We start from the raw sequence: 26,147 nt of genomic DNA, 5'->3' as shown, positions 1-26,147 counted from the left end.
ATGACCTGACTGGCTGACCGCCCTGGGGTGGGTAGGCCTAAGTCTCTGGACTCGAACAGAACAGAAAAGCAGGCTGTTCTCCAGTAACTGCCGTCTAACTGAATGCTAGCTTTGCTCTTGCCTTCAGGCCCAATGTGAAACCTTAGCTCTGCTTCTGTCTCAGCTTGGCCACCTGAGAACAGGACTGGTGTTATCAATACTCCTAGGATCCACGTTGCCAGCTGCAGACTGGAGACAATCCATTGGCCCTCTCGGGTTTCCGGCTTCTCTCCTGGGTCCCCAGGGCCCGTTCCTCTGGAGAGTCCCGAGTAATTTATCAGTTCTCACCACTTCTATTTAACATAGGATGTCCTAACCAAGAAACCAAGGGCAGGAAAGGTTTGGGAAAAAAGGATTTAAGGCTGCCACTTTTTTTCAGACTCCTCTTAAACATTATACAGAAGCACCTAACCTATTGAAGCAAAGATTATCACAGGCAAATCAAAAGATAACCACATTTAGCTCATTCCAATTCAACTACATATTCTAACTGGAGGGAAGAAGTAAGAAGAAGAGAACCAGAAAGCGACATGGGTAAGGTGCGGAGGTACATTCAGTAATACATGTCACGGGGTGGTGCTGTGGCGATGGTTCAAGTCCTGCCTCTGCTTTCGACCTAAGCCTGCTCTTGTGCTTGCTTTGGCCGCACATATACAATTACACTTGCTATTAAGGCACACCCTGGGAAGCCACATATGATGGTTCAAGTACTTGCAACCCTGGGCGATCCAAACAGATTTTCTGACTCCGGCTTTGGCGAGGACCAGATGTTGCAGGCACTTGGGGAGTCAGCCAGTGAATGAGAGAGCCCTGCGCAGTGTTCTCACTTGTGTCTTGCATTGTTCCCCCATTGCCCTGCCTTTCAAATAAGTAAAAAGAACCAAACCTTAAAAAGTACTAGATGTTTCCTTAAGCTCATTAATCCTCTCTATGAATATATGACCACAAACAACAGAGAAGCTGATGGAAGACAGCAAAACACTACGGACATCAAGTGCCAGTCCTTTCAGGCATTTTGCCGCCGACAAAGCCGAGCACGCTGGCAGCAGGTGTCTGAGTGGAGGTTGAGATGTTCTAGTTCTACTCGTGATCCAGTTTCCTGTTACCACAAACGCTGGGCGACAGAACGGCTCCAGACCTCAGGCCCCTGTCCTCAGGTTGTGACCTGCAGTGACTTCCTGCCTTCAGCCTGATCAGCCCCGGCTGCTGTGGCACTTAGGGGAGTTGACCAGTGAACGGCTGGTTGTCCTTTCTTTCAAGTAAATTAATTAATTACAATAAACAATAAGCACAAATTTAGAAAAGAACTAGAACACAATATTTTACAAAAAAACAAAAGCATATAGTGAAGGCTTCAGTGGTCATCTTTGGGAGCGCGAAGAGGAAGGGACTGAATAACAAACTTCTAGAGAGAAACAGCAAATACAAGGAAAAAATTACTACGGTTGGCACATTGGAGCAGCAGGCTGGTTCACTGCCCTGTGGTGCAAGCATCCCATGTGGGCACCAGTTCATGTCCCAGTTGCTTCATTTCCCATCTGGCTCTCTCTTATAGCCTGGGAAGGTGGCAGAGGATGGCTCACGTCCTTGGGACCCTGCACCCATGGGGGAGACCAGAAGAGGCTCCTCACTCTCAACTTTGATCAGCTCGGCTCTGGCAACTGCGCCTGCGTAAGTGGAGAACCAGTGGATGGGGGACATTCTGTCTCTCCTTCTCTTTCTGCAAAATCTGCCTTAGAAATAAAAACAAATAAATCCTTTTTAAACATTATATCAGCCAGCACTGCAGTACTGCAATGAAGCCGGCTCTGCTGGCATCCCACATCAAAGCATGGATTTGCGTTAGGGCCACTCCGCTTTGAATCTAGCTCCTTAGAGATGTGCCTGGAAAGCAGCACACGATGACACAGGCCTTGGAAGTGGAAGCTTCCCGGCTCCTGCTCTCAGCCTGGCGCAGGCTCTGCCGTCATGCCCACCGCCGAGTGAAGCCACTGGTGGGAGATCTCTCTCTTTCTCTGTGCTTCACCTTCTCTTCCTGTCCCTCTTCCTTTCAAATAAACAATAAATATTTCTTAAGAAAATGGGAAATATGAAAAATTAGAAGTGAGTTCTAGTACTAGAGTAGTAATTGAAAAAAAAAAACAGAACTGATTAGTGTTCTAAAGACAGACACGATACCCTAACAAACAGGAATGACCATTTCATAATTTGTAAACACACACCTTGGATACACAACACTGAGCAAAACCAAAAAGCACTGGCAACATTTCCCAAGATGATCCTAAGCACACCCTCATGCCAGCTGACATCTCAACTACATGAATTTCCTTCTTAGATCCCAACTATTCACTCAGCTTCTAGTCCAGCAAAAGACAACTCGTGTTTGACACTTCAAGGTCTCTGTCCGGGCTCGCACAGCGGACCCCCTGTGTTCACAGCCTTGCTCAGCAAGCTGAACAAAAGGCACAGTGGGAGGCTCGGTTACGCACGCCTCCAGGCTCACGGAAACGCACGTGGTCTACAGCTTGGGTTTAAAACCTCATTTTTAAATTCCTCATCAAAAACCATTTCTCCTACATAGTACACACTGAAAACATCATGGCAATTGTCCCAACAAAGCCCTATTCAAAGCAAAAACCTCAATCATTTTACTATAAACTGTCATACTAAACAGTTTAGGTCAAATCTAACCTCCAACACGACACTTTTAAGTTACTGAAGTAATGGGGTCCAAGGAAGTACAAACCGCAGAGTACTCACTTTGACGGTTTCTTCCGTGTTAAGCTTACTGCCTTTAACCAGCACAACTTGGAATGGACTGCTGTTCTCCCAAACATGCTGTTAAAAAAATACACAGATATTTTGATGAAACAAATATTCTATGGTAATAATTAAATCTATCAATGACAAAATTATTAAAACAGAGCACTTAACTTAAAATCACACATATCAAACATTTTAATTAGCAACTTATTTTCACAGAATATAGGCTGCATTCCACTGCTGCTATGTCATTTAAATAAAAATCAACAAATAGCAATGGTATGGGATAAATTGATCACTTATATTAATAAACAAATAATGTCATTAAGCAATACAATTAAGCACCTTAGTTTAAAAATGTTAATTGTTCAAATGTACAAAAACTTATTTAAATATACTACATTCGGGAGAAAACAGTTCCTCTAGTACATGTTTAGTACTAAAAGAATTCAATATTGGGGCTTGAATCATGGCTCAACAGAGTAATCCTCCACCTTACAATGCCAGCGTCCCATATGCACGTGTGTTTAAGTCCCAGCTGCTCCGCTTCCCATCCAGCTCCCTGCCTGTGGCCTGGGAAAGCAGTCAAGGACGGCCCACAGCCTTGGCACCCTGTACCCGCGTGGGAGACCCGGAAGAAGCTCCTGGTTCCTGCTACGGATCGGCACAGCACCAGCCGTTGCTGTCAATTGGGGAGTGAACTAGTGGATGGAAGATATTTCCCTCTCTGTCTTTCCTTTACCCTGTTAACTCTTTCCAATAAAAATAAATACATCTTTTTAAAAATTAAATATTATAAATAGAAGTAAATTATACCTTGAATACCACCAAATAAAACTGATAGAAACGAAATACATTGAGGATTCAACCACTTGTGCAAATGCAGCATTTTTCACTATGATGTGTCCAACTGCTCACTGAAGTCCTAGGCTTGGCATCTAATCTAATTTCACAGTGGTGATATTTACTCTATTTGGGAGAGGAGACCAAGAAGAATAACAAAAATACAAATGGCATATTTCCATATATTTGAAATGTAAGTAAGGAAAAAGAATAGTAGTTGGATCATTTATAAACTATGGTGGCAGATTTTTGGCAGACATGTACCGGCTTTCCCAGCAAGAGAAGTGAGCCGAGGAAGTAAGCGTGAGCCCCGGCACGCGTGGGCCAGCAGGGCGCACGGACAACACTCACAGAGACAACACGCGTCTTCTTCGGCGGCAAGGGCAGAGGCAGCGTGGATGGACTCCGACCCATGGCAGCTTCGATGGCGACGACTTCCTGCTCATACATTTTCTTGATCTTGCAGCATTCCACAAGCACGAAATGGGGCAAAGTCCTGTTCATCACACACTTCCGCACATACTGCAGCAGTAAAAAAGATTTTCAAACAAGCAATGAAATTAAACCAAACACCACACCAAGTCTTCACCATACTGTGAAGACTCACCTAAAACAAACTGACACCAGATTAGGATTTAAACTCACAACACCTAGGCACATATCTATGAATGGAGCGAGGCATACCTTGTTACACATTAACAAAGGTCACCCCACTGAGGAGCTTAAGGAATGAAACTCAGAAGAGCTAAGTTACACATTCAGCACCTGAGTGACCCGGCAGAAAACTGCAGGATTCACACACCAGCAGAGGCTTCCAACGCGCTCGCCATGTGACAGACTGAGAACGGGCAGCTCGGGCCTGTTTTCAGCACAGGGCTCTCTGCACGCAACAATCTCGCCAAGAAAAATCTACTAGTCATTTTGCTCAATGCTTTATTTTTGTTAAGTCAGAGGATTCTCCAGAGGTATATTTTTAAAAAGCAGAATCACCAAAGATTCACGAAAAGCCAGATACTAACCTAATGTATTCTGTACAAGCACAAATTCCTCAATACTCAAAAGAGATTTGTGATATACACTCCAGAACTAGTACAAATGATTTGTCTTCACGTTTCAGGAGCTGTCTGTGGCAGGTATGCCACCAGCATTTTCCACAGGCGCTGGTTGCAGTCCTGGCTGCTCCCTGCCCATCCAGCTCCCTGCTAATGGGTCTGAGGAAGCAAATGTTTGGACCCCTGTGTCCATGGGGTAGACCCAGGACAGCTCCTGGCTCCTGGTAGTCTGGCTTAGCCCTGGCTGTTTGGGAGCTTGGGGAGTACGCCGGTAGAGGGAAGATTTACCCCTTTGTCCCTTCTGGTTAATTTTGCCTTTCAAATAGATAAATCTTTTAAAAATACTTCACATACACTTTAAAAATATTGTTTTAACTAATTTCCATTTCTCTCATTCTTTTACCTACACTGTATGTGTACATACATATATTTGGGGGGTATTCTTTTTTCTAGAATGTATCTGCTATGTGATCCTGTGCAAAAATGCAGGATTCTATTGTAACTTGTAATTAGTGAGTGGTAACTGCTGGAAAGCCACATATTTTTACTACTGAGGTAGAATGAAGTGTTAAACTCAAGAATTTAACGTGAGAGGCTGGGGCCAACACCGCACACAGTGTGACCGTCTCTAGTGCCAGCATCCTGTATTGGGGCTGGCTCAGGTCATGGCTGCTCCACTTCTGATCCAACTTCCTAGTGATGATCAGGGGAGGTCACAGAAGACATGGAAGACTCAGACCAAACTCCTGCTCCTGGCTTTGGACTGGACCAGCTCTGGCCATTGTGGCCATCTGGGGAGTGAACCAGCAGCTGCAAGATCTGCTTCTCCCTCTCTGGCTCTGTGCCATCTAGTTCCATCTCCCCCTGGCAGCAAGTGAACACTCAATGACAGAGCATGAAGCGGCATCCATACGGGCACCAAGCATGATTCACCTTCCTTACCACGAACTGGACTTCAATTATCTACTATAAAAATGACACACTTCCCAACGCTGTGAACCCAAGACAACTACTAAACTAGAACATTTAAGGGCCACGTCGGAAAACCGAGCAGAGGTATAAAATGCCACTGGCTGTGAGCAGGACACCTGTGCCCTACAGAGCAGCTCTCGTTCCTGGCTCTAACACCCTCTTACTGCCCACCCTGGGGACAGCACTGAGGTGCAGGTTCTACACACACACAGTTCTCTAAAACAGCGACAGTGAGCACACGTACCTGGAACTGGATAAGCGGGTGGTCACCAAATACATATTCCACTCTGCCACTGACTTGCAGCACATAGTCCTGAGGGCTAACCTCTTCCTCCTTCCCATGAACAGTCAAACGCTTCTGGATGGCCAACTCATTGACTTTGACAGGGTTCATGTTAGGGGACACTTGAAAGCTAAATACATCCTGAGAGGAGGGAGGGTAAAAAAGCAGCAGCAAACTTTATATTTTCACAGAAAAACCACTCTAGTAGTTATTATGTAATATATTTTAAATGTGCCTATCTGCATAGTAAAATTTTCACACTTCATATTTTAATATCCTAATACACATTTTTAATATCCTAAATACTGAAAATAAAACACTATTTCTGATAATACGCAAGTCACGGTCCAGCCCCTGAGCATCGCACCTTGCACAAGCAGGGCCGGCAGGAACCGAGGCTGACCACCACGGGGCACACAGCCTGGACTGCAGACCAAACTAAGACAAAAACAGATACTGCCTTTGTAACTACTCAAATTTAGCACATAGTAAGACAAAATTAGCATATTTATTACTAGGGAGAATACATACTTTATACCAATTAAGCTATACTCTAATAATTTTTGAATTTTACAAACATGCAAGAAGAACATTTGTTTAAAAGAAAATTAAAATTGGAATTGTGCCTTATATCCATTTATCACAGAGTTCAATGGTACAGCTAGATAACATAGATGAGTAATAAATGAATCCTCTTACAATCCAACAAGGATGTTCCCACAATATGGACGTTCACAGACAGGAGAGGCTCTAGACCTCCCAAGCCCATCTATGAAAAACCAATGGCTTGGCCCAGGGTAGCCTAGTGGCAGAAGTCCTTGCCTTGCATGTACCAGGGATCCCATATTGGTGCTGGTTCATATTCCAGTTGCTCCACTTCCCATTCAGCTCCCTGCTTGTGGCCCGGGAAAGCAGTTGAGGACGGCCCAAAGCCTAGGGACTCTGCACCCGTGTGGGATACCAGGAAGAAGTTCCTGGCTCCTGGCTTCGGATCAGCATAGCATCGGCCGTTGCACTCACTTGGGGAGTGAATCATCGGACGGAAGATCTTCCTCTCTGTCTCTCCTCCTCTCTGTATATCTGACTCTCCTCCTCTCTGTATATCTGACTTTCTTAAAAATCTTAAAAAAAAAAAAAAAAAAAAAACCTTTCTTTAAATCTTAAAAAAAAAAAACCTGTGCTTTAAAGTTCTTGACAAATTTTTACTTTTATATCACTTAATTCTAAAAAATGTATAAGGCAATTTCAAGGTACAATTTGCTAGTCCAATTCTAAATTGCCACTCCACTGTATCAGAAAATCATGTCTGTATACTGTACAAATTCTAAGTAAACTTACAGCATAAATCTAAAACCACTCTGTAACAGTGCTTATCAGAAAGGCGGGCAGCAATCCACAGGATAAAGGTCAGAGACGAGCTTTTTCTTCCTAAGGCATGACGGTACCTGCGAGTTCTCGAAGTGCACAGCCACAATGAGCTTCCCTCCGTACAGCTTCTCCTCCAGGTCGTCGAGCACGGATGGCTCGTGCTCCGGAGGGTAGGTCTGCCTCAGCCAGTCCATCCAGGACAAGCCCAGCAGCGACTGCGTCTTCTCCTCACTCAACCGACGCATCTTTCTTCGAAACTCATTCACTTCAGGATCCTTCAAGGCGTCAAATTCGTGCAAACCTAAACACAGTTTAAAAACATATTATATTTAATACCTAACGATAATAAACTGGAGCACAAACAATGCAACAAAATTTAACTTAGATATTTGGCTTTTAGCACCAAAAACCAAACAAACAACAACCACCTGGGCGGAAAAATATGCAAGATCAAAAGAGCAACCAGGTAAAACAAATGTCATGTACACACGAGTAGCACAATTGAAATTCTAAGAAATACAAACCTGAAACTCCATAAAGAAAAAAATTACTATAAACTCATAATCAGGAAAATTCACAATACACATTACTTAACATAAAACATTCACAAGTTTTCTCCACACTCCATGCAAAGCACGTTTTAAAATATCTGAGGAAGGCAAAGGATAGTAGCTCTATTATACAAAAATTTAAAATTCAAGTTATTATTTAACTTAAACCTTGGCAAACTAGGCCCTGTGCAGTAGCCTAGTGGCTAAATTCTCGCCTTGCAAGCGCAGGATTCCCATATAGGCACTGGTTCTAATCCTGGCAGCCCCGCTTCCCATTAAGCTCCCTACTTGTGGCCTGGGAAAGCAGTCGAGGACAACCAAAGCCTTGGGACCCTGTACCGCGTGGGAGACCTGGAAGAAGCTCCTGGCTTCTGGCTTTAGCAGGCTCAGCTCTGGCTGCTATGGCCACTTGAGAAGTGAATCATCAGATGGGAGACCTTTCTGCCTCTCCTTCTCTCTGTATTTTTCCAATAAAAAAATACATCTTTAAAAAAATGCAAACACAAATTTGCCAATATCATATTAAAAGATGAGTTTCTAAAAATTTACCCTCATCTTCTGTACATACCTTATCTCAAATTAGTAATATTACGTAAATCAGCATTGATCTGCAGGTCATTTTAAAAGGGCATGTCTTAGAATACATGTTACATGCTTATACATAAAATAGCAAACATCCAAAGAAGTCGAATGAAGACGTTTTAAGTACCTTTTCCTATGAGGACGCCAATTTTCGAGTCTAATTTTTCGCCTGGGTCACAGCTCCTTGTCACCAGCTTGAGAACTGGAAGGAAAGGCCTCACGTCACAAAGTCTCCGCGTCTCGTCCTCGAGCTCTTCGTACACGGCCGTCTGGTTCACACAAGCAAACATGTAGGCGTCAACCTCCAGAAGCAGGTTAAACATCGGGTAACTGTGAGCTTGCTTCCATAGCAACTGCAAGACAAAGGGTTAGAGTTAGGGTTAGGGTTAGAACACAAGCGCCCACTCCAGTGGACAAAGATGCACGCACTGGGTGCAAACAGCAGGACGATGTCCGGGAAACTGGATGAGCAAACCAGAGTACTGTTAACTGAGGAAAAGCAGAAAGAGCAAGAGGACTCCAAAGATTCATGAATTCAGTTTTCTTTGAATATGTATTTGCACAAACTTTTAAAGACACTGTATATTATGAGATGGAAATATATTCAAGAAATAATGAAAGGTTATTTTTTTTTAGTCTATTTCTCTTTATTTGCAAGGCAGGATTAGATAGAGACGGAGGATGAGGAAGGGCAGGAAGGAAGGCAGAAGGCAGGAGGAAGTCTTCCATCGACGGCTTTGCTCACTTAGTAACCACAGCAGAGAGGGCTGTGCAGGCTGCAGCCGGGGACTCCCCTGGACGGCAGGTGGATGGCCGCCGCCCAACACCCGGCTCTTCTGTGCTGCTTCCCAGGCACGTTAGCAGCGAGCTGAATGAGAAGTGAGGGACACACATATTGCAGGCAGTAGCTTAACCTGTTACACCACAATTCTTCAAATAGCAAACCACAAGGCCAGTGGTGGCATAACAGGTAAACCTGCCGCCTGCCAAGCCAGTACCATATAAGGATCCAGCTTCCTGCTGATGTGCCTGGGAAAGCAGTGAAGGACAGCCCAAGTCCTTGGGCTCCCGTACCCACAGAGAGATCCACGAGAAGCTCTTGGCTCTTGGTTCCAGCCTAGCACAGCTCCACTGTTACGGCCATTTGCGGAGTGAGTGCACCAGTGGTTGGGAGATATTTCTATCCCTCCCTTGCTCTGTAACTCTGCCTTTCAAATAAAATAAATGTTTAAAATACATAAAAATGTATATAGACATATACACATATATATATCATGAAAGAATATGTGTATTATTCCATGAAATGTACTATAAACAAAATTAATAAAAATAAATGAGGTATGAAGTGAGCATCAGTGAAGCCTTTTGAATCGAACATTCCTGTAAACATAGAACCGGACGGCGGCTGGCACAGTGACTAAGCTGCCGCGTGCGACGCTGCATCTCCTGCGGGAGTGCTCGGTCTGAGTTCGACCTCTTCCACTTCTGACCCAGTTTCCAGCAATGCATGTTCTAGAAGGCTCAAGCACGGCGGTCTCTGCCATCCACATGGGAGACCCGGATTCTGTTTCAGAATCCTGGATTCGGGCTGGTCCAGCTGTGGCTGCTGCAGGCACCTCATCTGCCTGCCTCTATCTCTCAAAGTTCAAAAAACTGAAGTCACTTCTAGCCAGGAACAAAAGTAAAGTTTGCATCATCAAGTTACAAAATGTAAATCATATTGACCCTGCATCAAGACTATCCTGTTAACACAATTGGTCTCTTACCATCCCCCTCCATGTCTCCAGATAGATAATGAAAGCAACTCTATACAAACACATATTCAGACAATAGTCATTTAAAAAGCTAAGAATTGCAGATACCAGGCTTGGAATAAAACTTGTAGCTAGTCCTTAAATTGAACGATATATAAGTAATAAGAGAAAGCACAGGTGAAAAAGAGGAAGAAAACATAACAAATACACTGAACCTACAAAATTAACTGTACCGTTTTGTACTTCAAAGAACATGATCACCTGAAATAAAACACAACTCACAGAACAGAAGAAAATATTTATAATCACACATTTAATAAAAAACTAAAACTCAGTAACAATCAGATTCACGCATCAAGAAAAGCCTTGGACAAACAAGCACCAAAGAAAGAAAACCAACAGGTGCTCAATGTGCACCTGAACAAGGGCCACGTGGCCTCGGGGGACATTCTGCAGGATGCTCACCATCAAAAGCACTGCAAACAGGGCCCAGCGCCATAGCCTAGCAGCTCAAGTCCTTGCCTTGGGCACCAGTTCTAACCTCAGCAGCCCTGCTTTCCATCCAGCTCCCTGCCTGCGGCCTGGGAAAGCAGTCGAGGACAGCACAAAGCCTTGGGACCCTGCACCCATGTGAGAGACCTGGAAGAGCTCCTGGCTCCTGGCTTCAGGTCGGCACAGCTCCGGCCATTGCGGTCACTTGGGAAGTGAATCAACTGATGGAAGATCTTCCTCTCTGTCTCTCCTCCTCTATTCATATACATCTGACTTTGCAAAAAAAATTAATAACCTCCCCCCCAAAAAAAACCATTGCACATAGCAAATGTTGCCGATGGTATTTGCAGAAATAACTCTTGCACATTTCTGGTGGAAATGCAAAACAGTGTAGTTTCCGAGAGGAACAGTACTGAGCTTCCTCAAAAAGTTAAAACACAGGGATCGGGGGTGATAGTTCATTGGCTAAATCATCACCTTGCCTACACCAGGATCCCATATGGGCGCCGGTTCTAATCCTGGAAGCTCCACTTCCCATCCAGCTCCCTGCTTGTGGCCTGGGAAAGCAGTCAAGGACAGCCCAAAGCCTTGGGACCCTACACCCAGGTGGGAGACCTGGAGGAGACTCCTGGCTCCTGGCTTCGGCTCAGCTCAGCTCCGGCTGTTGTGGCCACTTGGGGAGTGAACTAGTGGAAGAAAGATCCTCCTCTCTCTCTCCTTCTCTCTGTAAATCTGACTTTCCAACAAAATAAATAAATAAATAAACCTTTAAAAAAGCGCCCATCAAAAAAAGTATTAACCTAAAAGATTAAACTTCCCATACATTTACCATACAATTACCATATCAATAGCATTAAAATCCAGTGACATCCAATGAGACACAGCAAACTAAACACACAGAAATTGTATATGTGAGCAACACACCTGCTTAATGTAAGAAATGGTAGCTTCCCGAGGCACCTCCAGCTGGATGTAAATCCCAGTCGGCAGAAGGAAGTCCACAGGGATGGAGCCATCAGATGCCGTCTGTGAGCCCACTGCCCAGATGTCAAGGCTGTCTGCCATGGCAGGAGGCATAGTGTCGCTGAGACACATTCCTAACCATCAGCTCCTGCAAGTCAGGAAGAGAGCAACTGTCATTCGCCAAACTTTGTGCAAAAGGCGTCAAGTCCATCAGTTGACAGTGAGCCCTAGGATTTCAACGTCATCCACAGGAGACCAATCACCTGCACTATTTTAAAGAAGAAAACGGGGCAGGCAAGCATCCAGAGCAGAGAAGTGGCTGTTCGGGCCTCCCATGTCCCAGATCACAATGTGTGGGTTCAGTCCCAGCTACCTCACTTACAACCTAGTTTCCTACCAATGTACACTTTTAGAAGGCGACCAGCGACAGCTCAAGGTCTCAGGCCCCTAGCACCAAAGTAGGAGACCTCATACGGAGTCACAGACTCCTAGCTCCAACCTGTCCCAGCCCTGGCTACTGCAGGCAGTAAGGAGGTGAACCAGCAGAAGCAAGATCTGTCTCTCTTTGCCTTTCAACTAAAATTGAAAATAACTAGAAATTTTAAAAACAAATAAAAAGCAATTCCAAGAAGTAAATTATAAATATACTCTTCGTTATCACTACATAAATTATATACACCACGTGGATTCAAATCCTGATAAATACGTGACTTTTGAAAGAACTGCAGATTTAAAGGTTACAAAGTCCTGACAAATTCAATAAACCACTAACACATGACTCTCATGAAGCTTGATTGAGAAAAAGTTACTAACTCCTTAGGATAATCTGCAAATGCCAATGAATTGACAACCAAGACAGCACCCCACTCTCATGAACCTCACAACGCAGCACCAACACACACTGAAAACTCCTCACCCAGTGGCAGTGTCTCATGCATGACTCCAGCTTGTTTTTCTTCGTGTGTCACACACTCTACAGCCCAGGATTTTGTACAAATCCCATCCACCTTCTTGCCAAGAGACATATATTCACAAATGCAACAAAATAAACTCCTCAAACTAAATCCCTATCTCAAACAAAACTACAGAACAACCCTTCAATCGTGCTAGCTCTCCCCTCTTCCCTAACACTTTTCTTGAAGAAGGTGCACATCAGAACGAAATCCACATGAACATTAAAAAGGACCTAAGGCTCAAGTGCCAAGGGTTTAAACAAGCAGTGGCTGATAGGAAGCATTTTTGAACACATAAAGAAAGTCACAGGGGAGAGTGATGGGGTGCAGCAAGTTAAGCTGCCACGTGGAATGACCACGTCCCCTGTGTCCCCTGAGGCTGACTCTCTGCTTTCCCGTCCAGCTTCCGGCTAACACCAGCCTAGGAAGCAACAGATGACAGTTCAGCAAGCTCTAGATAGAAATCTGGGCTCCTGGCTTCAGCCTGGCCCAATCTTGTTTGCTGTGAGCACTTGGGATTGGACCAGTGGACCCAAGATCTCTGTCCCATCTCTGTCTTTCAAGTATATTAAAATAAACAATGTAAAAAAAAATACTAAACATATAAAAATGGAGCTTAACGGGCCAGTGCTGCAGCATAAGATTTTATTGCTGGCACTGGCATGCCAAGTGAGTGCCACTTCCAATACCAGCTGATCTACCTCCGATCCAGCTCCCTGCTTATGGCCTGACAAGGCAGCAGAGGATGGTCAAAGTGCTTGGGTCCCTGCACCCATGTGGGAGAGTCCCAAAAGACCTGGCTTCAGCCTGGCCTAGCCCCAACCCCTGCAGTCACTTGGGGACTAGTAAACCATAGATGAAAGACTTCTCTCTAAATCTTTCTTCCAAATAAGTAAATACTTTTTAATTCTGGAAACTTATATTTTAAATTTTTATTAACTTATCTATTTGCTGTAGAGGTAGACTGACAGAGCAAGAGACAGAAGATGTTCCAAGATGCCTGCCACTGCCAAGGCTCGGCCAGGCTGCAGCAGAGTCTCTCGCCCAGCTGGGTCTCCCACGGGCATGGAGGGGGCACGGAGGGGGCACGGAGGGGGCATGGAGGGGGCACGGAGGGGGCACGGAGGGGGCATGGAGGGGCACAACTACTTGGCCGTTAACAGTCACTAGACTTCCAATGAACTGAACTGATCGGAAGAGGCACTCAGTGGGGGAACTCCTCATCCTTGCACATAACAAATATTTGCTGGATGAAAACACGCTACATGAAATTCCAGAGACCATGCTTTGCTCCTTGCAAAGACAAACAGATGTAAAATCAGCTCCTGAAAAAGTCACACCAAGTATTTCACCTTTTTTTTTAAGATCTATTTTTTTTAAAGATTTATTTTTATTGGAAAGGCGGATATACAGAGAGGAGGAGAGACAGAGAGGAAGATCTTCCGTCCGATGGTTCACTCCCCAAGTGGCTGCAACAGCCAGAGCTGCACTGATCTGAAGCCAGGCAGCAGTGCAGGAGAAACTCAGTTATTAAAATCAGCCCTGGTTACTGGCTATACTTTTGCACCTGTCTCCCAGATGTACATTTAGACGGAGGTCTCACTGGGCAGTGCTGCTTCCGCATCTCACCACTGAGAGAATATGTGCTTCAGAATGTTAAATTTTCCTCAAATAAAAAGATATCCAATCAAATCCCGGTTCTTGTTTACAAGTGCCATGACAATAAGGAGTGACTGTAGCAGAGCGTCTCATGTGACTGCTGAGAGAGTGAGTCATGAGCCAAGCTGCCAGTGCGTGGCGGGGCTGCTGAGTGAGTGTTCACATCTAGAAACTGAGTCAGTGCCAGAAAGCCATCTGGATGGCAAACTGTAACATGAGAAGAATGTTAAATGGCTTACAGCTGCAGAAAAAGCATCTGAACCTTTTCGTTATTTCTATCTACTGCATTCTGAAGATGTTACAATACATAAAAATTAAGAGAGCATCCTATAATGGTTGGCATTTCTCCCCGGCCATTTCAGGCCTATTCTGCACACTGACTGATGTTTGGGCTGTGTGTATATTTATTATTTGTACGTTGTAAATCTTCCTTGGAGACCAGTTTTCTTCCTAAGCTATCCAGCCATGAAAGATCAAATGCATCTATGTGCAGCTTTCATTCCTCCCTCACTACTGCCAGGGAAGAGGAGAGAGGCGGCGAGTGGCTGGAAGAGGAGAGAGGAGAGAGGCAGCGAGTGGCTGGGGAGAGGAGAAAGGGGGCAAGTGGCTGGGGAGAGGAGAAAGGGGGCGAGTGGCTGGGGAGAGGCAGCTGTCCTTGGTACCAGCCAGGATGGCCTACTCTCTCAGGAGAGCGCAGCACAGCCAGCAGAGCGAGCTGACCTGTCATCTGTGCTAAGCCTTTATCAAGAGGGGGTTATTGCACAACTGGCAGGAACTGCAGAAGGACAAACAGGGGTACATTACTGAACTTTTAACTTACTGAATATTTACCATGTGCTCATGCTGTTTAAGAAACCACATAACAGACTTCTTGGGAGAAGGGGCATTACAAAAAACAAACAAAAAAAAAATGGAGTTTGCATCCAGCCTCTACCAAATTACTTATGCTTGCTCCGAGAGACACATGGGAGGTGTGTCTGTCCTCTTTCCTTCAGACACTCTGAGGGATAGTGAAAGCTTACCTGACTGTAGTGTTTTCCACCTCAGCCTCCCAGAGCCCCAAACACAGGAGACAGAGTGGAATACAAGGGAGGACAAGCCTGATGCTGCTTGAACCTCACCAGGCAGACAGCACGGGGCTTCTGCCAGCAGGATGCCTCGTTGAAGAGTAGAGGCAGTACTATAGCACCACTGTCATTAAATCCACTGCTTCCTGGCCCAGCATGATGGCTCCATGGCTAAATCCTCCCCCTGGCAAGTGCTAGGATCCCATATGGGCGCTGGTTCCTGTCCCGGCTGCTCCACTTCCCGTCCAGCTCCAGCTTGTGGCCTAGGAAAGCAGGAGGGGATGGCCCAAAGCCTTGGGACCCTGCGCCTGCGCGGCGGATCCAGATGGAGTTTCAGGTGGCTGACTTCAGCCAGCTGGAGAATATTGATTAGAAGCAAGATCTGCACTCTGCCTCTTTCTCTGTCCTCCAAACAAGCAAGCATTTAAGAAGGAAAAGAAAGATCAAAGTTTACCATCAGGCCCCTTCACAGTTTTAATTCTCTTAAGCATTCAAGAGCAGCAGGAATATGTCTTTAAAGATTGCTTCAAATATTTTTTATCTGGGAGTACGTGCTCGGTCTAGCAGTTGAGACACAGCTAAGATAGAGCTGTTCAGACTGGAGACCTGGATCCGATGTCCGGTCCTGGCTCCGAGATCCAGCTGCCTGCCGACGTGGACCCTGGGAGGCAGTGAGCGGGTCCTAGCCACCCACGCAGAACACCCACACTGGGTCCCTCGTTCCCCGCCCCAGACACACTGAGCACTTGGGGACTGAGCTACAAAACAGGACTGTTGTTCTTGCTTCCTGAACAGATTAAAAAGAAAACAAAACAAAAAGACAAAAAATCCTCTCAAAAAAAGCATTTCCTCAAAAAACAATTTTTAGTTACAAACTACATAATAATCTCTTTTCATTAATAATCCTCAAAACTTTAGTTAAACAGTTTGGATACTGTGGGAGGGAGAAAAAAGAGAAAAATAGATCCTTCTTGAAAATAAAGTGATTTTCCATTTAAATTTTAAATGTGACAAACTTCACTTAGACTTAGGACGTATTCCACATTTCATGCCTAACCCCAGTAGCCCGCACACAGAGCACAGGCGTGTAACAGCACGTGCCTGTCCCACGTGTGCTCGAGCAGGCGGCCGACACCAACAGCACACACGCCTGTCCCACGCGTGCTCGAGCAGGCGGCGGACACCAACAGCACACACGCCTGTCCCACGCGTGCTCGAGCAGCGCGCCCACACCAACAGCACACACGCCTGTCCCACGTGTGCTCGAGCAGTGCACCCACACCAACAGCACACACGCCTGTCCCACGCGTGCTCGAGCAGGCGGCGGACACCAACAGCACACACGCCTGTCCCACGCGTGCTCGAGCAGTGCGCCCACACCAACAGCACACACACCTGTCCCACGCGTGCTCGAGCAGGCGGCAGACACCAACAGCACACACGCCTGTCCCACGCGTGCTCGAGCAGTGCACCCACACCAACAGCACACGCCTGTCCCACGCGTGCTCGAGCAGTGCACCCACACCAACAGCACACACGCCTGTCCCACGCGTGCTCGAGCAGTGCACCCACAGCAACAGCACACGCCTGTCCCACGCGTGCTCGAGCAGTGCACCCACACCAACAGCACACACGCCTGTCCCACGCGTGCTCAAGCAGCGCGCCCACACCAACAGCAGGTCACTGACAGCGCCGCCTGGGCACCACTTCCTGCGTCACGTGAGACGCTTGCAGCAAAGAAAACAGTTTTGAAAGGTCAGGCTGCGTGGATGGCAATTTCTTTCACAATATCCTTTCTGTCTATTACAGATTATATGACAATCCAACCAGTTATTTTCTGAGTAAAGCAAAAAGCACATTACAGCATCAAAGGGCCGGAAGCAGTAGATACCCCACAATATCATCTTTCTGAACATTCTTTCTAACTGCATAAACATCTAATACATACTAACACAAAAGAATTCTGAGGCAAAGAAAGTACTGGAGGAAGAGGAACTAGCAAAAACCAGAAGGAAAATTTACAGTATACCATTATTAATTCGCAGTGTACAGATAGGATTTGCACCTTTTCAAACAAGGGCCTAGCACAGTAGCTTAGCAGCTAAAGCCCTCGCCTTGCAAGCACTGGGATCCCATATGGGCGCCGGTTCTAATCCTGGTGGCCCTGCTTCCCATCCAGCTCCCTGCCTGTGACCTGGGAAAGCAGTCAAGGACGGCCCAAAGCCTTGGGACCGTGCACCCACGTGGGAGACCCGGAAGAGGCTCTGGGCTCATGGCTTCGGATCGCGCAGCTCTGTCTGTTGCGGCTGTTTGGGGAGTGAATCATCGGACTGAAGATCTTCCTCTCTGTATATCTGACTTTCCAATAAAAATAAATCAATCTTCAAAAAAAAAACTTTTCAAAATGAGAATATGCTATTTACCAGGAAAAGCATAATTATAACACAATAAGAACATTTGAATTTCTGGATCAAAATTATAAACAAGGCACAAAGCTTCAAAAACATTTTCTGTAGAAGCCATAATCCCATCAATATTACCTTGCCCGTTTCCCTGTAGTTTGTACTGGTCTTTTATGCATCTCAACTGGGAATATATTTCAATGACTGGATCATCAAGGTGAAAACTTCGATAATTCCTTATAAAATTTCCAATTGCAGAGGTCAACAAGTGTATTTTTTAAAACAATAATCAGTCTAGCTCATTCAATCATCTTGTGTCTTCCTAGATCAAATCCATGCCAATTTGAAACCTACAGCTTTCTCCTGAGCCAAGTAAAGCTACTTTGTAACAGACATATTTCAGACACAGTAATCATAAGTTCCTGGGAAAGCATTCTCTTTAATGTTTATGTTCCAAAGTCAGAGAAACATGGAGAGATGGTGTGGGTACGTGGCACAAGTTTAAAGCTACTGCTGGAGACCCCAGTGCAGGATGGCTCCCAGCTTCTCTGCTTCCTGCAAGCGCCCCCTGGAGGCAGCAGACTAGGGCTGACCTGCTGGGCCCCATCACCCTGTGGGAGCCGCACACAGAGCTGTGGGCTGCGGACCTCTGCTTGACCTCGCCTGGCTGTCCGCAGACACCCGGGGAGTGAGCTACTGAGAGGAAGCCCCGTCTGTCTTTTCCCTTCTGCCACTCTGGCTTTCAAGCTTATAAAGATAAAGCAAGTAAATATTCTAAATTTTTTTTTCCAGAAAATCCACCACCTGTGATGCTGGCATCCCATATGGGTGCTGGCATGTGTCCTGGCTGCTCTATTTCTGATCCAGCTCCTAGCACTGTGTCTGGGAAGGCAGCAGAGGGGCCAGTCCTCGGGCTCCCACATGGGAGACCTGCAAGACGCTCCTGGCTCCTGGCTCTGCAGCAGCATGGCCATGAGGACACCCTGAGGGGAAGCAGCAGACGGAAGATCTCGACCTCTCCGTCTCTTCCTCTCTTAGACTCTGCCTTCCATGTAAGTAAATCCATCTTAAAGGGGAGAGGAGAGGATCAGGAACGCTCTAGTTTTCTTTGTGTTTACCTAAGAGTTGCTTCGTTCCCCCTCCCCTAATCCTCTTGTTCCTAAGCAGAAAAGTTGCTTTTCTAGGAGTTGAGCCCTTTGCCCATGTCTTTAACCTCAAACTATATTTCCTCAGGGTGAAAAATTAGTCTTTAATACTTTCTTTAATATTTAAACTACTCTAACAGACCATTCCCTTTTACTTAAAAATACATTATTTGTTAGCAGGCCAAGACAGCGTCAGGGTTGGAATATGTCCTTTTAACAGTGTAACCAGGGTGGGCAATGTTATTTATTGTACAAGCCAGGAGACTTGAGAAATAAGGCATTAAAAATATCTAGACATGAATCAATCCCCAACGGGCCTGAATCAATACACCTGGTAGCCCTCTGCAGCTTGAGTGCTGAGGGAGGCAACTGCTGCGTCCTGAGTGCTTGCTCCAGGGTCTGATGAGTGAACCAAGAGCGGAAATGCTCCGCCTGCACCACCTCCTCCTCACTCCACTGCAGCCGATTTTCAGCCACAGACACCTTGCTGAAACGGCACCTCTCAGAGCTGTCACGGTCAAAACGTCAAAACCACAGGTGTTTCCTGACTTTCAGTTGACCTCTCTGAAATCCATGAACTTCTCTTTTATGAAGGTCAACTCTTAGGCTTATGTCAATCTACTTGAAAGGCAGAACTGGGAGGGGGAGAGAGAGAGACTTCCATCACTGGTTCACTCCCCAGAGGGCTCCAAGTCACAGTACAGTGACTCTGGCGATGTGTGTGGCAGGGTAATCACCCACTATGCTTCCAGGCTCATTAGCAGGAAGTTAACCTGGAAGCAAAGCAGCAGGGACTTAAATGGGCCACTCTTACTATGGGGTGCTGGAGTTGCAAACAATGGCTTAACCTGCTGTGCCATAATACTGGCCCCTAAAGCTCTATTCTTACAGCTTAAGTAGACGCGATCCTAAGTACCAGACTACCCAAATAAGGCTTAGGATTCTCCCGCCCTCCCCTGCCATTGCTGCACTGCCTTCTCACTCCCCTCTCCTCACAGATGAACTAAGAGTTCTAAAATCCAACCAGTACTTGCACTCTCCATCTCCATCTTTCAGGAAGAAAAAAGTAAGAAATAAAAAATGCAAAGTAGATATGTACCTCAAAATGACATTTCTTAAAATGTTTCTTTAAAAAACAGCTGTTATATTTACTTTTTAGAGTGATGTTTTCATGGAAGACTTTCATATTAGAAAATATACTACAGAAAAGATTGAAGATAAAACACTCACTAAAACTGGGGTCCCGCGCGTGCGGTGGCGCAGTGGTTAAAGCCCTCGCCTTGCACGCCCGGGATCCCATATGGGCGCCGGTTCTATCTCGGGCAGCCCTGCTTCCCATCCAGCTCCCTGCCTGTGGCCTGGGAAAGCAGTCGAGGACTGCCCAAAGCTTTGGGACCTGCACCCTCGTGGGAGACCCGGAAGAGGCTCCTGGCTTCGGATCGGCATAGCATCGGCCGTTGCGCTCACTTGGGGAGTGAATCGTCGGACGGAAGATCTTCCTCTCTGTCTCTCCTCTTTGTATATCTGCCTTTCCAATAAAATAAATAAATAAATAAAAATAAATTAAAAAAAACACTCACTAAAACTGGTCAAATTAGGTAAGTTTTATTACTCTACAAATTACAAAATATAGCTTGAGGGGCTGGCACTGTGACTTTACGGTTAAGCTGCAGTCTGCAAACCCAGCATCCCATATGGCTGCCGTTCAAGTCCTGGCCGCTCCACTTCTGATTCAGCTCCTTGTTAACGCATGCGGGGAAGCAGTGGAATATGGCCCAAAAGCTTGGCTCCTGAATCCCAACTGGAGACCCGGAAGAAGCTGAGGCTCCTGGCTGAAACCTGGCACAACTGCAGCCACCTCAGCCATGTGGAAAGGGAAGCAAAGTGGGGACATCTGTCTCTGTCCCTCTCTCGTAACTGCATTTCAAAGATAAACCTGGAGCTGGAGTGGTGGCTCAGTTATCCCTCCGCTGGCAAACTCCAGCGTCCATATGGGCACTGTCCAAGACTCTGGCTGTCCCACCTCCAACCCTCTCACAGCCTGGGAAAGCAGTGCGAGCCTCCAGCTCTCAGGACCCTGCACCCATGAGGGAGACCCAGAAGCTGCTCCTGGCTTCACATCAGCTCAGCTCTGCCACTTGGAGGATGAACCACTGGATGGAAGACCTCTCTCTGTGTGTCTCTCTTTCTCTCTCTGTAATGCTACCTTTTAAATAAAAATAAATTTTAAAAGCAAAGTTTTATTTTAAGAAATGCAGTGCTGAAAGGCTCGCACATGCAGTCCTCTTCCAGCTGTCCAAGACTATGACTCTGATGGCCCCTGGAAGACCACTCCCGGGAGGAATAACTCCACCTCTGCTATCAGCAAGCTCCCCTTATCCACTGAGACAGCGCATGCGGGCATCTGCCTTCCCCTATCAGGAGGAGTCAGGGCCCTCTCTTTCACAGAACCTCACAGCCTAATCTGATGCCTGATGGCGGAAGACTGCTGACGATAAACACAAGCATAGTGTTGTCCTCCTCTTTCTTAGTGGAGATGGTGAGACCTGGGCCTGGGGCTGGGGGCTGGGCTGGGGGCCACAGGCTGGGGCTGGAGGCTGGAGGCTGGACTTAATTCAGGTCTCCCAGGTGGGGGCCAACACCAACCGCCTCCTAGGGTGCTCTGTAAGAAGCTGGAATTGGGAGCTGCAGGGAGGTACGGACCCCGGGTGGCTCCAGTAGGAGAGGCTTGCGTATGAACTGCTAGGCTGCTTCACACACTCCATCATTTTTTTTTAAGATTTATTTATTTATTTATTGGAAAGGCGGATATACAGAGAGGAGAAGAGACAGAGAGGAAGATCTTCCATCCGATGATTCACTCCCCAAGTGAGCACAACGGCTGATGCTATGCCGATCTGAAGCCAGGAGCCAGGAACTTCTTCCGGGTCTTCCACGCGGGTGCAGGGTCCCTAGGCTTTGGGCCGTCCTCGACTGCTTTCCCAGGCCACAGGCAGGGAGCTGGATGGGAAGTGGAACTGCTGGGATTAGAACCGGCGCCCATATGGGATCCCAGCATCAGCAAGGAGAGGACTTCAGCCACAAGGCTATTGCACTAGGCCCAATTTTAAATGTTTTTATATACTAAAAGTATTATTAAAATACATCAATCACCTCTGAAATATGAAATAAAATCATAAAACATACATATCAATTATAAGGGAATACAGAAAATGCTTGATAATAAAATTTTTATTACTCCTCTGTTAAATTATAAAATAAAAAGGAATGATTTTAAGACTTTATTGCATATTTCCCACAAAGAAAGAAGTGGCTACTGGGCCTGGCGGCGGCGTGGCCTAGCGGCAAAAGTCCTAGCTTTGAATGCGCCGGGATCCCATATGGGCGCCGGTTGTAATCCCGGTGGTCCCACTTCCCATCCAGCTCCCTGCCTGTGGCCTGGGAAAGTAGTCGAGGACGGCCCAAAGCCTTGGGACCCTGCACCCGTGTGGAAGACCCGGAAGAGGTTCCTGGCTCCTGGCTTTGGATTGGCACAGTACCGGCCGTTGCGCTCACTTGGGGAGTGAATCATCGCATGGAAGATCTTCCTCTCTGTCTCACCTCCTCTCTGTATATCTGACTTTCCAATAAAAAATAAATAAACCTTTAAAAAAAGAAGAAGTGGCTACTGTGCCCAAATGCTTCCTCACACATTGTCTCCAATACTGCCATTGATTGAAACACTTACAAACCATTCCCCAGGGAGCTGAGGGAAAAATAAAAAGGAAGCAGAAAATACAGAAATCACCTATTTCTAGATACCCAAGGTGTGTACGGTCAGAATGTGTTGGGGCTGGCAAGATGGCTCATTTAACAAACCCTCCACCTCCAAGCGCCAGTTCACGTCCCAGCTTCTCCAACTCCCATCCAGCTCCCTGCTTGTGGCCTTGGAAAGCAGTTGAGGACGGCCCATAGCCTTGGGACATCCGGAAGAGAGTCCTGGTCCCTGGCTTCGGATCGACTTAAGCTCTGGCCGTTGTGACCACAGCGTTCACTCAAGCCACTGTCTTCACCTCAACAGGCTGACCCTCACTACCCCCAGCAGAACTCACCACCCCAAATAAACCTTTTTATTTCTATCAGTTTATTTCATTTTTTTCTAAAGATTTATTTTGTTTGGGCTTGGCATAGTAGCCTAGTGGTTAAAGTCCTCGCCATGCACGCAATGGGATTTCATAAGGGCGCTGGTTTGTTTCCCGGCTGCCCTGCTTCCCATCCAGCTCCCTGCTTGTGACCTGGGTGAGCGGTAGAGGACGGCCCAAAGCCTTGGGACCCTGCACACGCATGGGAGACCTGAAAGAGCTCCTGGCTCCTGGCTTCAGATCAGGTCAGCTCAAGCCATTGCAGCCACTTGGGTAATAAACTAGAGGATGGAAGATTTTTCTGTCTTTCCTTCTCCCTGTAAATCTGACTTTCCAGTAAAAATTTTAAAATTAAAAAAAAAAAAAAAAGAACTACTTATAACCCAAAAGCTCTTGTCTGAGTAGTTGTATCTATTATATGTATAATTTAACAAAACTGTTTGCAATTATTAAGATAAAATATCTTTCAAAATAAAATGTTTGGTGAGAAGATTGGTACTTTTTACATTTTTACAGATTTTTTAAATGTCTGATTTATTAAAAAACAGATTCTCATCTCTATTGTGATATCACAAGTTATTTATAATGCCTCTGGGAAATTCCACTGCATCCTTGTGAGATGGACAAGTGTGAAAACGGCAAACAACCTCTTAGTACTGTTATGAAAACAGCTCTGACCCTGCAGCTTTCCACGATTAAAGACCTCTGAGGGGCTTCCCATCCACCACTCCTGGACAACCAAGCCTGGCCGCAGCTCTGTCCTCCCTGCTCCTTGTCACCAGTGTCCACGCCTGGGCTGCCGCTCTCCAAGCTCCTGAAGCCACCCAGCCCAGCATTCAGCTCTGCGCCCTGCAGGCTCACACCAAGACAGAGCTGGTATGAACGTAGGAAGAAGCCTGTGACACACCGACAACACTACCAGAAATAGAAGAAAGGACACAGTCAGCGCGTGGTCACACCAGCTCAGACCTTTGCCACGCTCAACCCTGAGGGAACAAGAACTTAAAAAGCATCTGAAACTGTAAACAAACGCCCACCGCTCCTGCCTTCTGCCTAAATAAAAAGTATCCACCTCTGCAGAGAGACAATGAAGCTACTGTTTTTAAATAGGAGGCGACAAGGTATCAAGGTAGGGACAGTGCCAGCAAACCAATGACTGAGAATAAAAATATCCTTGGTTTATGAAATTCATATCTGCTTTGAAATGGTGTTGAATTTAAATATTTAAAACTAGTTTATTCTTTAAAAATTAAAAAAAAACAAGCCACAGCACTGGACAAGAAGGAAGCACCCCTGCCATATTCCCCGTGCCAGGCAAGGGTCTGAGATGAGGCGGGCCAGAGCCTGGAGAAGCTAACAGGGCCCCTTGCAACACGGGAACAGGGAGGCCCAGGGCAGGACTCGGCTCTGGTAGCACCAGGAGCCGCCGCTGTGTGTGGCCCGTGACGCGCTGTGCGTGGCCCGCGTGTCACCCTTCTGCCCCCACCTGAGCAGGCTGGGAGGGGCCGGTGGCAGAAGGCAGTCACCTGTGAGAGAGAGAAGAGAGGAGAGATAGAGCCTTTCTGTGAGTCACCGCGCAGTATCAGGAGAAACTCTTTTTTTTTTCTTTTCTTTTTTTTTTTTTTTTAAAGATTTATTTTTATTATTTTTTCATTGGAAAGGCGGATATACAGAGAGGAGAGACAGAGAGGAAGATCTTCCATCCGATGATTCACTCCCCAAGTGAGCGCAACGGGCCGATACTATGCCGATCCGAAGCCAGGAGCCTCTTCCGGGTCTCCCACGCGGGTGCAGGTTCCCAAAGCTTTTTGGGCCGTCCTCGACTGCTTTCCCAGGCCACAAGCAGGGAGCTGGAAGGGAAGCGGGGCTGCCGGGATTAGAACCGGCGCCCATATGGGATCCCGGGCGTGCAAGGCGAGGACTTAACCACTTGCGCCACCGCGCCGGGCCCGAGAAACTCTTTTTTATTTTTTTTAATTTTATTTTTTTATTGGAAAGCCACAATTACAAAGAGAAGACTCTTCTGTCCACTGGTTCACTCCCCAGGTGATGTGTCCTCAACTGCTTTCCCAGGCCCTAAGCAGGGAGCCAGAAGGGAAGCGGAGTAGCCAGCACATGAACCAGCACCAATATGGGAGCCTGGTGTGTGCAAGGCGAGGACTTCAGCTACTAGACTACTGCACTGGATCCAGGAGAAATTCTTAAAGAGTTAAGTCACCTCATTAGGGTGAAAAGATGGTGTACTACCATAGGACTGCTCAGTAAGTATTATCACACACAAAAAAAAAAAACCACATAAAATCATTCTTAAAATAATTGCTCAGGGCCCAGCGCAGTGGCGCAAGTGGTTAAAGCCCTCGCCTTGCACGCCCGGGATCCCATATGGGCGCCGGTTCTAATCCCGGCAGCCCTGCTTCCCTTCCAGCTCCCTGCCTGTGGCCTGGGAAAGCAGTCGAGGACTGCCCAAGGCTTTGGGACCCTGCACCCACGTGGGAGACCCGGAAGAGGCTCCTGGCTTCGGATCAGCATAGCATCGGCCGTTGCGCTCACTTGGGGAGTGAATCATCGGACGGAAGATCTTCCTCTCTGTCTCTCCTCTCTGTATATCCGCCTTTCCAATAAAAAATAGTAAAAATAAATCTTAAAAAAAAATAATAATCGCTCAGTGCACGTGCTGTGGTATAGGAGGTTGGATTGAGGTTTAGAACATTAGCATCTCATAGCAGCTTACAGGGAGCACTGGCTCTTCAGGCCAGCTGCTGCACCCCGGCTCCAGGCTGCCAGCCACGGGGGAGATGCGGCCCGAACCCCCGGCTCCAGGCTGCCAGCCACGGGGGAGATGCGGCCCGAACCCCCGGCTCCAGGCTGCCAGCCACGGGGGAGATGCCTGAACCCCAACTCCAGGCTATGAAAGGATCTGAGGAGGGAACCAGCGGATGGAAGACCTGTCTCTGCTGCTCAGCCTTTCAAGTATATAAAAATAAACACTAAAAAAAAAAAAAAAGAAAAAAGAAAAATCTGCTGAACAAGATGTAAACCACACAGTTCCTTTTTTTTTTTTTTTTTGTCCAGAGCTACTCAAAAGCACAGTCATCAAAATATACTGCTTAAGAAAAACACACTCCTTTTGGCAGGCAA

The 26,147-nt window shown here is 46.5% G+C and overlaps 1 protein-coding gene across 1 annotated transcript in view; it reads right to left on the bottom strand.

Moving 5' to 3' along the window:
• PIK3CB (phosphatidylinositol-4,5-bisphosphate 3-kinase catalytic subunit beta) overlaps positions 1-26,147 on the bottom strand; it is an 86,332-nt gene that overhangs the window by 47,799 nt on the left and 12,386 nt on the right. Inside the window, exons 2-7 of the mRNA XM_041004230.1 lie at positions 11,624-11,810; positions 8,581-8,806; positions 7,398-7,621; positions 5,914-6,093; positions 3,997-4,167; positions 2,800-2,877 (exon numbers count right to left, since the gene is read on the bottom strand). Coding sequence (XP_040860164.1) covers positions 2,800-2,877; positions 3,997-4,167; positions 5,914-6,093; positions 7,398-7,621; positions 8,581-8,806; positions 11,624-11,794 — 1,050 coding nt within the window. The 5' untranslated portion in view covers positions 11,795-11,810. The remainder of the gene's footprint in view (positions 1-2,799; positions 2,878-3,996; positions 4,168-5,913; positions 6,094-7,397; positions 7,622-8,580; positions 8,807-11,623; positions 11,811-26,147) is intronic.

Source organism: Ochotona curzoniae, unplaced genomic scaffold, assembly GCF_017591425.1.
Source record: "Ochotona curzoniae isolate NIBS_2020 unplaced genomic scaffold, NIBS_Ocur_1.0 contig_1302, whole genome shotgun sequence".
NCBI lineage: Eukaryota > Metazoa > Chordata > Mammalia > Lagomorpha > Ochotonidae > Ochotona > Ochotona curzoniae.
The sequence above is the reverse complement of the archived record's forward strand: the minus strand, read 5'-3'. Positions and strand labels throughout refer to the sequence as shown.